Here is a 13521-nt window from a genome sequence, read left to right on the forward strand (position 1 = left end):
ATGAGGACCACTGCTCCACCCACAACCTTCTTGCTGGGGGCCACCGTGAGGACCACTGCTCCACCCACAACCTTCTTGCTGGGGGCCACCGTGAGGACCACTGCTCCACCCACAACCTTCTTGCTGGGGGCCACCGTGAGGACCACTGCTCCACCCACAACCTTCTTGCTGGGGGCCACCGTGAGGACCACTGCTCCACCCACAGCAAATCATAAACACTCTAACCCAAAGAAGAGCAAAGATGAAGGTCTTCCTGTTCGAGCAGTTAATGAAACTCTGCAATGAAGCTGAGGTCTATCTCCCATCAGCAAATTAGATCTTTTGTCTCAGATTATAAAAGATGAGGCATCAAGCAGGATTTATGACATCACAAATATTTCTGAATGTCAATCAAGGTCTGATGTTGAGTTCCATCTCCCTTCCAACTTGGAGGTGGGAATTACATCATAAAAGGCAGTGTAAGGAAGAGCAAGCATGTTCTTTAAATCTCTACCATCCAGCCGCAGCAGCTGATAACGTTCCTGGACCCATAAAGATATCATAGCAACATGTCTGCAGATAAAATACGAACACTAGTGCGTGCACCACTGTATTCATGTGCCAACATTGGACATAAAAACGCTAAAAACTTTTTTTCAAAGTGTTCCTGTGACTGAGGCCCAGAGCAGCCATCTTAGTCTGGAACTTGGGTCCTTGGCGTGTCCCATTTATCACTTCCCAGTATTCATGGAACACAATTTCAGAAAACACAAACATTTTATCAAAAGGCAGCTTGCAAAATAACTCATATTTATATCTTCATTTGTTCTTAAATATTTCAGGGAGAAGAGGAGGAGACATTTATATTATTATAACGTGGTAATTCTTTTGATCCTGAAAAACAATGTCAGACACAGTCTGACATTTGACGTCTCAAAAAAGCTGGAACAGTTTTTCATTTTCTTTGTCAGTTTTAGTTGCCAAATACATCCAAAATAAAAACGCCATCATTGATCTTATATTTATCGAGAACTGTCAAAGCCCTCTCTTGGATCCTTTTACGCGATGTAGTCAGAACGACTCGTCTCCAAAAGTCCCGCCCTCCTGCCCTTAAATTTCCGACGCGTTTCCTCGCCTCAGTCGGTCTTCCATGTGTCCGACAGCCCTTAAAGGCAGCACGGCCGGACCGCAGTCTTGACATCCAGCGGTGGACAGCGGCAGAGCAGCGGGGCGACTCAGGGACCCTCGTCCGACGGAAACCCCCCACTGCCGGCAGGTCTGGACGTCTACTGCTGGACTGAATGTGTAATCAGTGAAACTTGGAGGATTTTAACCGCGAGGAGCCGCGGGGCCGCGCCGGAGGAGCGGGAGGAGAGGAGCGGCTGAGGACCGGAGGTAACGACTTCTTCTGCTCGCTCACTTCTTTTATTCTTTCCGACTTTTCGCCGCACGTTGAGGGTCGCATCTGCCCGCGAGCTGGTAGCTGTTAGCCGCTAGCTGTTAGCCGCTAGCTGTTGTTGTTAGCTTTGTCCCGCACGTGAACCTGGGGGAAAGTGTCAAACGGTGCAGATCTGATTCACTTGTGGTCTTTTCAGCGGCGTCCAGCAGTTTCCAGCGTCACAGCGTTTTCCTCTCAACAAAAGACACCTGGACACACACACACACACACACACACACACACACACACACGCTGCTGCTGCTTTGTTGGTTTGACAGATTGTGTTCGAATGTCTGACGTTCACAAAGATGAAAGAACAAAGAGTCACAGAGAAGCTCGTCAGTCAGACCGATCCAGGGCCATCAGAAGAACACGTGGCTTCCTGACACACCTGCCTCACCTTTGTCAGGTGGGATTCCTTTTAAATGTCTCATTGTTTATGCTCAGTTTTACTCACAGCTTGGCACAGGATAAGGAATGACATTCGTCCAACAGGAAGTAGTCATGACAGGGAGGAGGTGTGTTTGTAGTCCATCAGGAAGTAGTCACGTCAGGGAGGAGGTGTGTTTGTAGTCCAACAGGAAGTGGTCAGGTCAGGGAGGAGGTGTGTTTGTAGTCATGACAGGGAGGAGGTGTGTTTGTTGTCATGACAGGGAGGAGGTGTGTTTGTTGTCATGACAGGGAGGAGGTGTGTTTGTAGTCCATCAGGAAGTAGTCATGACAGGGAGGAGGTGTGTTTGTAGTCCATCAGGAAGTAGTCATGACAGGGAGGAGGTGTGTTTGTTGTCATGACAGGGAGGAGGTGTGTTTGTTGTCATGACAGGGAGGAGGTGTGTTTGTTGTCATGACAGGGAGGAGGTGTGTTTGTAGTCCATCAGGAAGTAGTCATGACAGGGAGGAGGTGTGTTTGTTGTCATGACAGGGAGGAGGTGTGTTTGTTGTCATGACAGGGAGGAGGTGTGTTTGTAGTTGTGACAGGGAGGAGGTGTGTTTGTTGTCATGACAGGGAGGAGGTGTGTTTGTTGTCATGACAGGGAGGAGGTGTGTTTGTAGTTGTGACAGGGAGGAGGTGTGTTTGTTGTCATGACAGGGAGGAGGTGTGTTTGTTGTCATGACAGGGAGGAGGTGTGTTTGTTGTCATGACAGGGAGGAGGTGTGTTTGTAGTCCATCAGGAAGTAGTCATGACAGGGAGGAGGTGTGTTTGTTGTCATGACAGGGAGGAGGTGTGTTTGTTGTCATGACAGGGAGGAGGTGTGTTTGTTGTCATGACAGGGAGGAGGTGTGTTTGTAGTCCATCAGGAAGTTGTCATGACAGGGAGGAGGTGTGTTTGTAGTCCATGACAGGGAGGAGGTGTGTTTGTAGTCCATCAGGAAGTTGTCATGACAGGGAGGAGGTGTGTTTGTAGTCCATGACAGGGAGGAGGTGTGTTTGTAGTCCATGACAGGGAGGAGGTGTGTTTGTAGTCCATCAGGAAGTTGTCATGACAGGGTGGAGGTGTGTTTGTAGTCCATGACAGGGAGGAGGTGTGTTTGTAGTCCATGACAGGGAGGAGGTGTGTTTGTAGTCCATGACAGGGAGGAGGTGTGTTTGTAGTCGTGACAGGGAGGAGGTGTGTTTGTAGTCCAACAGGAAGTGGTCATCTCCTGGCTCCTCCCCCAGCAGCCAATAGGATTGCTCCCCATGGATGATTGAATCAGTAAATCAGCTCTGGTGAACAGACGTTGATGATCTCCCGCTCCTCGTCACCTCTCCTTCCATGCGCCTCTGCAACCACTAATCTACCTGCTGAAAAATGGCAATTCAATGAGTAACAAGGTGACTTGGCCCAGTGTGGGCGGGGCCTCATCAGGTCTTGTTCATGCAGCCAATTTTCTTTGGTGAGAAACATACCGGGCTGGAAGCAGAAGGGTTTCAGCAGAGCTTTGCATCTGGCTGTCGGTGCGGCGCTGAAATAGAACGTCACTTTAGATTCCAGCAGCATCGTGGCGGTGGTGCACAACTACAGTGTCCCTGCTGGATGATTCTGTGGTTCATGCCAGACGACCAATCACAGCAGAAGGTTAAGGTCTGTGCCGACTGGCTGGCTGAGGAGATGAACTCCGCAGCCTGTCAACGTGCAACTCCAGATGAGTTTTGTTCCTCGCAGCAGCAAAGCAGCTGACGCGTCCTGCTTCTTGGATCAGTGGTGATCCTGTTGACACGTAGAACCAGAACGGTTGGTTCACAACTCATGATGTCCTGATGCTGCAGGACTTACAGCTTTGTCTGTCCTTGTGGGGACATCTGGCCCCCAGCTGCACTGGCTGGCTTCCTGCCGGTGTGTGTGTGTGTGTGTGTGTGTTAGCGAGCTGTGCGGCTGGCTGCAGGGTGTGTCTGCCGATGGACAACATGTCCTATTTATAGATCTGGTTTTGTCTTCTCTCGGCGAGGCGGAGCAGCACCGCCGCACCACTGAGGAAGAACTCCTCTGATGTTTCTCTGAGGTCTGTCAGGGCGCTGCCTTGGTCATGTAATGGTGCTCCACTACTTCCTAGGCTCCTGCGCCTGTTGAAACGGGGGGGGGGGGGGGGGGGGGTGTTTCAGGGGTGGAGCAAGACAGCAAGTACAGGAAGACACTCTCAGTTCATATTCGTACTTCAGGCTGTTACAGGTGGGTGCTGTGATGCAGCCGCCTGGTTCGCGAGGTCACAGGTAGCTAGTGGGAGCACGGAAGGTACCAGAGGCGGTTTGGAAGCACCACGTCACCGCTCTGATAAGATGAAGGAAAGGTCAACGATGGGGTCATGTCTCCCTCTCCCACTCTCCCTCCCTCCCCCTCCTTCCAGCTCTGGTTGATCACCATGAAGGCGTTTCAGTAAAGACTCATTAGCTTGTTTGTCCTTCAGGTGTGTTTTTACGTTCCCATGTAAACTTGACAGGCAAGTCAGATGTGACCCCCCCCAGCTGTCACTCGGCCATGTTTGGGGGGGGGAGGGGGAGGAGGAGGAGGAGGAAGAGGAGGAGAAAGTGGAGGGGGAGGTCAGTGCGGCCTCATGGAAACCCTGTGAGTGTGTGAGATGTTCAGCTGGGACTTTATTATGTAACATCTGTTGTTTGTGTATGTGTCAGTACACAAACAGCAGTCCAGTAGGTGGAGCTGTTCAGTCAGATTTCCCATGATGCTGGGGTGTGTGTGATCAGCTGATCAGAGTCCTGGGAGGTCCCTCTATCGAATGTTGCTGTAACTGAATAATTACAAGGACGTGGTTTGCTGGTCCATCTGCCCGGTGAAACTTGGCTCCTCTTCTCTTCTGGCTCTCTCGCTTCATCAGTGTCTCCTCCCTTTTCCCTCCTTGGGATTTTTCAAAACCTGAAGAACCATCATGTTTGGGCTGACCAGTACTGCGGTGGAGTCCCGTGGGTCCTGTAACACAATGTTCCATCTTGAGCCGTGTCCCGCCATTTAAATCCCATCACTGGTCCACGTACATCAACTGTCCATTAAAGTGTTTTCATTGAATCGACCCGTGAGAGGAAGTCGGGTTGTAAATGGTCTGTCATCACTGTCGGCTGCTGTCGCTGTGAAGCAGCCTGAGGAGGCGGAGCCTGCATGGTCATCATCATCATCATCATCATTCTCATGCTGCCCTTTGCTTGGTAGCAAATCCTGCTGCTTAGAAAATAGTAAACCATCTTTAAATCCATGTCTCTGCGGCTGCAGGCAGGCATAGGAGATGTCACAGTCCTCCTCAAGTTCCTGGAGGTGTGACCTCATCGGTGTTTCTCCTGACGGTGGTCAAAGCTGGTGAGCTGGAAACACGGACAGATGTTCTGACAAGCGCTGGCGCTCAACAGGGACCGCCCACCTCAGAATGGCTCCGGTTCTGGAAGTAAATCTCCTTTTGTTACAGCAGGAACCAAGATGGTTAGCGAACAGATGACCAGTGACCAGACGCACAGATTAACAGGAAACTGAGTCAAAGGTACAAGACTGCGTCCTTAAATATTTGTAGGATTAAAGAGCTACTCATCCCACAATGCATTGCAAACGATATTCCCAACCCAGTTTAGTTTAAAATTACTATATTGGTGACCAGTGACCATCATGTTGTTGCTAGCTAACTAGCAGCTGATGTCAGTGCACTGATGAGCCAAACAACCCAGGTTTCTGCTCAGAAAGATGTTCATCTTCCTGCAGCAGTTTCCTTCATCATGAACCGGGCCTCCTGCAGCGGAGAAAACGCTGACGTTGTAGAGAGCCGAGCGCCTGGCAACGGGTGTGATAACTGATCAACAGGTCCGGTTTGTCATTGGCTGATCAGCATCTCTGTTTTCACACCAGAACTTCCTTTGTGGTTGGAGTGCCTCTGTGCTAAGCTAAGCTAACTGCTGACCATGGGGGTCTTCACCGCTCCGGTATCCAGCCTTTTTATGTGAAGTGTTTTTTATAAATAAAGTTTGTGGAGAAGCTGAAAAGCCATGCAGGAAGAGGAGGCGGAGACAAGGCCATGCTCCTCCTCCTGAGTCGTTTCCTTCACTCTCAGCATCTCTCTCTCTCGTGTGTGTGTGTGTGTGTGTGTGTGTGTGTGTGTGTGTATACTGCAATTTCCTCCTGAAATGGCTCTGATGTGGAGCTGAAGTGGGTGTGTGCGATGCATTTTGGGAGTTGGTAAACCACAGAGCCTGAGTGACTCGCCACTGGTTTAAGAGGAAAAGCTGAGGGCAGGAGGACTGACGCAGGCTGCTGCTGCAGCTAGAATATTCACCTCGTTATCAAAGCGGCCAGCAGTGCTGCAGGCTCACATTCCCACACCTCTCTGCTGGTTTGGTGACCCACTGTCCAACACCGTGCACATCAGACAGTTCACAGCGAGATATGGAAAAGTCAAGTGGTGCTTAAAGAGTTCACTTTTGTTCAGTGTTTTTCAAGAAGTCTGAGGTTTGGCGTGGAACGCGCCAACTGTTCAGAAAGTCTGTTGCTGTCCATCGTCCTCTCAGCCTGACAAGGTGAAGGCCCGGACTCAGGCTAGTTAGCTTAGCTTGCCAGCTGGGGTGCAGTGAGTTTCAAAAGCATGTGTTTAGTGTGTGAGCCGACATATGGGTGACAGGGACGGCGTTCAGAGATGTGAAACCTCACCCGACTTCAAAGTTGTGTTCTCGTCTGGCAACACGTCACACAGCCACAGTGAGTCGTCAGCAGGAGGACGTCGTGTTTTTAGAACTGGGTTAAATTAAGGGCCAGCCACATTCAGGCCTGGAGTAAAGTCACAGCTCAGAAGAAACACGATGGAGGGCCAAGTGGGAGTCATCATTCAATGAATAACGAAGTCACTGAATGATGACATTAATAACCTCATAATAACAAACTGCAATGACAATTATATTCATGATGTAAAAACTCCTAACATTCCCTCGAATATTGGAATCACCATCAGCTGATGTAATCACCCTTGTGGTGTTAAATCTCGCAGGCCTAGTTTGTCGTGTCAAGAACGTTCAGGGTCATGTGACCTGCGAGTAGAAGGGACCCTCCTCCGTCTTGGAGTGTTGTGGTGCTGCACCGTCTAAACCAGTGACCTGCTTCTTGGTAGCTGTTTTAGGGGAGGTCATGTGACTGTTTTATCCTGGACTTTCTCAGAAGAAAGGAAGTGAGTGTTTCCTGCTGAACCCCATTAGGAGGCTGAAAGGGGTCAGTGGGCTGGAAACGTCCCCCTTTGTTCCCGTGGAGAGCATTTCAGTGCTGTTTACATCATGTTTCATGTTGCGTCCTCAGTGAGGTCACGCCCCCACTCTGCGACTTTGACCATTAGCCCCCAGTAAGACCAGTTCCCAGGGTCCCACATGTACACTGGATGCTCAACAATAAGGTGGTTTCAGAGCTCGTCTGAACTCTGCATCTGTCAGGAGGTGGAGCTGATGAGTCCGACCTCCCTCCTCAGCGCCAGAATGACAGTGCCAATAAAGGTTGTTCAAAATAATCATCAAATTCTCAATCGGTCTCATTTAAGAGGATGACGAGGGGGAGCGAGGCACCTACATCAGAGACAGGAGCACAAACTATGCTCTCCATGCGCAGGAGGAGGGCGGTGCAAAGAGTGAGCCTTCGGTCTGGGCGACGGCGTGGGCGATGGTGATCCACCAAGAACTGAACACTGATCAAAAGCCGATCCCACAGAAATGCAGATGATGGCGTTCATACTGATGGAGACTCAAACTGCAACGCATCAACTGCTGTTACATCATCAGTTTCATCCTCCAGCAGCAACAGATGGTGGTGTGCGTGTGTGGGGGGGTCCTGATGGAGGTGAAGCACTGACCTGCTGCAGCTTTAATCCTCATGAGTGTTAGAGAGGAAGGACACGGAGCCACTCGCCATTCTACCGACCACATAGTCCAATCAGGAGCCACAACAGAGTTAATGAGGCGCTAACGAGGCAGCCGGGGGAAGAAGAGGATTTAGATTTTCACTTTCCTGTCGGATCGTTTTCTGATTGCGGTCCCTCTCGAGTCGGTGTGTCATACAACGTCTTTACATTTCAAGCTAAAATCATTTTCTCCTCAACGTGCAGTGACATTTGAAGAGTTTTTTCCTTGAAGCTCTGCTTCTGTTTCTCTTCGTGTTAAACTGTTATGCTACTTTTAGTTTGTGTCTTTTGAGGCGGAAACCTGGTGGGAGTTTCCCGTGTTCCTTCATCCCGCCTCCTCAGACACTTTGTCTCTGACTCTGAGTTTTGAGTTGCACTCAGAAATGGAAGACGCCACCTGCCTGCTCAGGTTACTGGCGTTCTGCTCAGCACCGAGGTGGGACGGGACAAAGTTCAGGTTTTTATGAAGGAGCGGGTGGAGTCGGGACAGAGGTGAAGCTGGTGAGATTCAAGAGGTGGAAACCAGCTGGACTCTGCTGTAGGAGGCCAACCGACAACTGGTTCTGGTTCTGTGGCATCCCACCTTGAGTGAACCCTCCTCCTCTGGTTCTGATTGCGGATGATTAAGTCAGAGATCTAAAGCTCCGCGAGCTGTGGCGTGTTTCTGGCTGAACTGGGCCTTCAGGGTCATGTATGTCCTCTGCACCCTGGCGGTCCTGATGCTCCACAACCTCTTCAAGAACTGGAACAGCAAGGCCGCGGAGACGGGCCAGACCCCCGAGGCTGCAGCAGTGGGTGGAGCCCCTGCTCTGGGCATGGCTGTGCCGGGGCGTCTGGGCAGGACTGGGGGGAGGAGGCGGCGAAGCGGCATTGGTAACTGCAGGAGGCGAGTGCAGGTGAGGACAGACAAGATTTGGTCGCCAAGCAAAGTGAACAAGACACTTGAGATGCAATCGAAGTTGTGGGGCTGGACGTTTACGTCAACATTTGGTGATGGTCACGTTTGTCTGCGAAAGTCCTGCTGTCTGATTGGCCGGCAGGTGTGAGGGCGCCATCACCGTGGTCTCACCGGCCATTTTAAATTGGTGCCGAACTATTCTTTGTGGTGCCGATCCAGCGGCCCCGATTCTATAATTTCTATAAATCAACTGTTGATATCAAAGTAGCAAATCTCTGCTGCAGCAAACCAATCAGAATGCAGCAAACTGATAGAGGTCTAACATTGCTGCTGGCGATTGGCTGTTTTTGTGACACACCTCAACAACGTCCTTTGATCTACTTCAGTTCACCTTCCCGGCCATGTGAAAGTGTGAATACGGCTTAAACCAGGGGTTCTCAATGCAGGGTGGGGCCCCCCAGGGGTCCCGGAAGATCTTCCTTGCTTTCGAGTTACAGTAAACCATGTGGTGCTGAAACCATGGCTTGCAAGCCTTTTTTTTTAGCTGGTTGTCGCTCTTTTTCTTAGCTGGTTGTCGCTCTTTTTCTTAGCTGGTTGTCGCCCTTTTTTTTAGCTGGTTGTCGCTCTTTTTCTTAGCTGGTTGTCGCCCTTTTTTTTAGCTGGTTGTCGCCCTTTTTCTTAGCTGGTTGTCGCTCTTTTTCTTAGCTGGTTGTCGCTCTTTTTCTTAGCTGGTTGTCGCCCTTTTTCTTAGCTGGTTGTCGCCCTTTTTCTTAGCTGGTTGTCGCCCTTTTTCTTAGCTGGTTGTCGCTCTTTTTCTTAGCTGGTTGTCGCCCTTTTTTTTAGCTGGTTGTCGCTCTTTTTCTTAGCTGGTTGTCGCTCTTTTTCTTAGCTGGTTGTCGCCCTTTTTTTTAGCTGGTTGTCGCTCTTTTTCTTAGCTGGTTGTCGCTCTTTTTCTTAGCTGGTTGTCGCTCTTTTTCTTAGCTGGTTGTCGCTCTTTTTCTTAGCTGGTTGTCGCCCTTTTTCTTAGCTGGTTGTCGCCCTTTTTCTTAGCTGGTTGTCGCCCTTTTTCTTAGCTGGTTGTCGCTCTTTTTCTTAGCTGGTTGTCGCCCTTTTTTTTAGCTGGTTGTCGCTCTTTTTCTTAGCTGGTTGTCGCTCTTTTTCTTAGCTGGTTGTCGCTCTTTTTCTTAGCTGGTTGTCGCCCTTTTTCTTAGCTGGTTGTCGCCCTTTTTCTTAGCTGGTTGTCGCCCTTTTTCTTAGCTGGTTGTCGCTCTTTTTCTTAGCTGGTTGTCGCCCTTTTTTTTAGCTGGTTGTCGCTCTTTTTCTTAGCTGGTTGTCGCTCTTTTTCTTAGCTGGTTGTCGCCCTTTTTTTTAGCTGGTTGTCGCTCTTTTTCTTAGCTGGTTGTCGCTCTTTTTCTTAGCTGGTTGTCGCTCTTTTTCTTAGCTGGTTGTCGCTCTTTTTCTTAGCTGGTTGTCGCCCTTTTTCTTAGCTGGTTGTCGCCCTTTTTCTTAGCTGGTTGTCGCCCTTTTTCTTAGCTGGTTGTCGCTCTTTTTCTTAGCTGGTTGTCGCCCTTTTTTTTAGCTGGTTGTCGCTCTTTTTCTTAGCTGGTTGTCGCTCTTTTTCTTAGCTGGTTGTCGCTCTTTTTCTTAGCTGGTTGTCGCCCTTTTTTTTAGCTGGTTGTCGCTCTTTTTCTTAGCTGGTTGTCGCTCTTTTTCTTAGCTGGTTGTCGCCCTTTTTCTTAGCTGGTTGTCGCCCTTTTTCTTAGCTGGTTGTCGCTCTTTTTCTTAGCTGGTTGTCGCCCTTTTTCTTAGCTGGTTGTCGCCCTTTTTCTTAGCTGGTTGTAGCTCTTTTTCTTAGCTGGTTGTCGCTCTTTTTCTTAGCTGGTTGTCGCTCTTTTTCTTAGCTGGTTGTCGCCCTTTTTTTTAGCTGGTTGTCGCTCTTTTTCTTAGCTGGTTGTCGCCCTTTTTCTTAGCTGGTTGTCGCCCTTTTTCTTAGCTGGTTGTCGCTCTTTTTCTTAGCTGGTTGTCGCCCTTTTTCTTAGCTGGTTGTCGCCCTTTTTCTTAGCTGGTTGTCGCCCTTTTTTTAGCTGGTTGTCGCTCTTTTTCTTAGCTGGTTGTCGCCCTTTTTCTTAGCTGGTTGTCGCTCTTTTTCTTAGCTGGTTGTCGCCCTTTTTTTTAGCTGGTTGTCGCTCTTTTAAATCCACTTCAAAGAAATAACAGTCCTAGTAACGTGTTTCTGAAACTCTCCGCTGCTGTGCCCGCGGTCACTGAAGGATTTGGTTTCCACCAGAAGTGTCGGATCTCTTCACCTTCTCCAAGTGTGTGATGTCTGCTTTCTCGTCTGCTGTGTATTTGTCTTCTACTCTCCACTGCCATCTGGTGGCCGGCTGAATTGGATTTCTTTTGCCAAGGGCAAGACTGTGGGAGACTATAAATGGTGAGGGGTCATAGAGTTATGACGTGCGCCAGTCACTTCTACGTCTCTGCTGGCCGCTAGAAGAGTCGTACATCTTTCAGCACAAGTCCCGCCCGTCAGATTCAGCCCAATGAACCCTAAACATCAGGATGCATTTTAGTCACAACCTTGTTTGTCTTGGAATAAAACATCTTTCTGATGTTGCTGTTGTTAGTTTTGGTTTCATATCTGTTGTTTTATCGTGAGCAGGATGCGAGACTCCTCCACGGCGGGAGTCTAATCTGTGTGTGACCTCTGAACCGTGACGACTGTTATCAGGTCAACCAGAGAGTCCTGTGTAACTCAACCAAACCTGACACGGGTCTGATTGTGGTTCATCACGGCTCGGTCACCACTGGGTGGCGTCTCTTCACAAGACTGAGATTGGGGGTGAATTTGGCCCAAAAGTAGCTGTGTTTTTATGGACGTCTCAGCAGTAACGAGGTGACAGACTGTCATGAATATGGCGTGCAACCCTTTTAGGGTATTTGGATGAATTGATTGGTTCTTTTGCCATTGATAACTGGGCCGTCGGTCCTCTCTGGACACTAAATTGGCCTCTACCAGGCGAATGCTGGTGTCGTCTCTCAGCTGGATCTTAATGAGACGCGTCGTGTCTCCTGTCAGCCGAGTCTGATGTTTCGAATAGACTCGTGTGTGTCATCAGCTGAAGAATGCGTCGTGCCTGGTCACATGTTCAGTCCGCTTGACAAACATTTCTACTATCTGCTGCCCTTGTGACCGGTTATATGAGTGTCTGTCAGATGAGTCGTTATGTAAGCAGTGTCTGTTAATCTGCTCTGGCAGGAGAGTGTTTTTGATCTGATAACTCCGCCTCCTCCATTTCCGAGCGCAAACACACGACTCTCCTGCCTCGCGCCGTCAGCAGAGCCATCAAGAGTCTTCAGATGGAACTTTAGTTTCAGACTTGAAAATCACAGAATTGTGCAGCTTTTGAAATGAGCATTGGAGGACAAATCTACTTCGAAAGGGATTCGCCGCAAAGCTGCTCTGTGGTGACATTTTCCCTCCTTGAGGCTTTTTCTGTTGACTCAGACCGATTTCCCTGACGCTCGAGTCTTTCAGCTCCTCGTTGTGTGTGGCAGTGTTGTTCTCATGTTTCTGCAGAAAAGACATCATGAATTTATTCACTCGGAGGGAGAAAATTGTAACAGGACCTTTTTAGAATCCCAGCCGAGCTGATGAGACATGGTGGCAAGCTGGAAAAATCTGGCTAGCTTAGCAACATGCGTGTGAGAATCAACACCTAAGGCAACGGTGTTGGACCTGACATCCGTTCCTACCTTGACTTCATTAAGACGTTTTTGAAAGTCAAGTCTTGTTCTCAGTTGTGTTGTTTTATTCTGGATTCCCATGAGTTGTCCAACCCAATACAACGTGACACACACAGACATTCCACTTGTCCCTACTCGCCATGAGTAGTTACACTTGTCCAAACAAGGGAAGTGAAAGTAATAAATTACAAATGGTACTAATGAGTCAATCTTGACCGATCCTAATATCCCTCTGAATTTTGGCTCGATTCCTTTTTGAAAGCAGATTTATTCCCTGATCAGAGCTGGTGAGAGCTTGTTGGCTGTAGGCAGCGGCAGAGACGCGCGTCTGGTGTTGTGATGGTGTTGATCATTGATGGGTCGTGGCTGTGAGACGTCCTTCAGGAACAGAATCAGGTCTGGTACCCGTCTCCCCTCCACCTTCATCCACGACAGCTTGGCCTGCAGTCCCTGCCCACCATTCCTCCGGGCAGGCCGCTCTGTTCAGAGGGAGCTACAGGATTTCACTAGGTCTTGTTTTCATGAACCAGACCAGATTGAGGGCAATGATCCAGACCTGATACAGCCTGAGGGTGCTGGCCTTGCTCGCGGTCTCTGTCTAAGATGAGCACCTCTGAAGGTGTCTTATGAGGACAAACTCCGATGTCCTCCTGGTCTCTGGATGTCCTCACAATAATAGTATAAAACTCAGTGGTCTTTACAAAGATAGCAGTGCAAACACACACACACACACACACGGGGGGGGGAGGGGCAGCTCGTCTCGCTTCACTTGCGGCTGAAATATTTATGTCGATACTATGAAGGGGGAGGGGCGGGGCTAAAGGAGGTGTGATGCTAGCTGTGCTGTTGCTAGGAGAAGAGAGAGGGAGGAAGGCGTGTCGAGGGGACGGCGGGTGGCGTTGACACTGATCCTGCTGCTGTGTGTCAGTGCAAAGCTGTGGCGAGTATGCAGGGATGATGTGGATGGCGTGGCTGCAGAGACAGAGGTAAGAACAGAACAAAGATGGAGGGGAAAAGAGAGGGTGGACGGATGCAGGGACAGACGACTGGGAAATGAGGCAGACGTTTGGAAGGACCCGGAGAGGGTGGAGGTCGGTGGAGGAGGATGTGATA

General features: G+C 49.6%; 1 protein-coding gene across 8 annotated transcripts in view; it reads left to right on the forward strand.

Annotated features, from left to right (window-relative positions):
* The first annotated feature begins 1112 nt into the window (after window positions 1–1112).
* The window catches only part of kifc3 (kinesin family member C3), a 33830-nt gene continuing 21421 nt past the window's right edge, over window positions 1113–13521 (forward strand). For 2 of the 8 annotated variants that reach the window (XM_086191551.1, XM_086191570.1), the window contains exon 1: window positions 7430–8659. In XM_086191551.1, coding sequence (XP_086047677.1) covers window positions 8453–8659 — 207 coding nt within the window. In that variant the 5' untranslated portion in view covers window positions 7430–8452. Of the gene's footprint in view, window positions 1375–7428; window positions 8660–13267; window positions 13395–13480; window positions 13500–13521 lie in introns of those variants that run through there. The other 6 variants (XM_086191595.1, XM_086191544.1, XM_086191561.1 and 3 more) reach the window with 6 other exon arrangements.

This window comes from Aulostomus chinensis, chromosome 2, assembly GCF_037954235.1.
Source record: "Aulostomus chinensis isolate RoL2024-O1b breed Wild chromosome 2, RoL_Achi_v1.0, whole genome shotgun sequence".
NCBI classification, from domain to species: domain Eukaryota; kingdom Metazoa; phylum Chordata; class Actinopteri; order Syngnathiformes; family Aulostomidae; genus Aulostomus; species Aulostomus chinensis.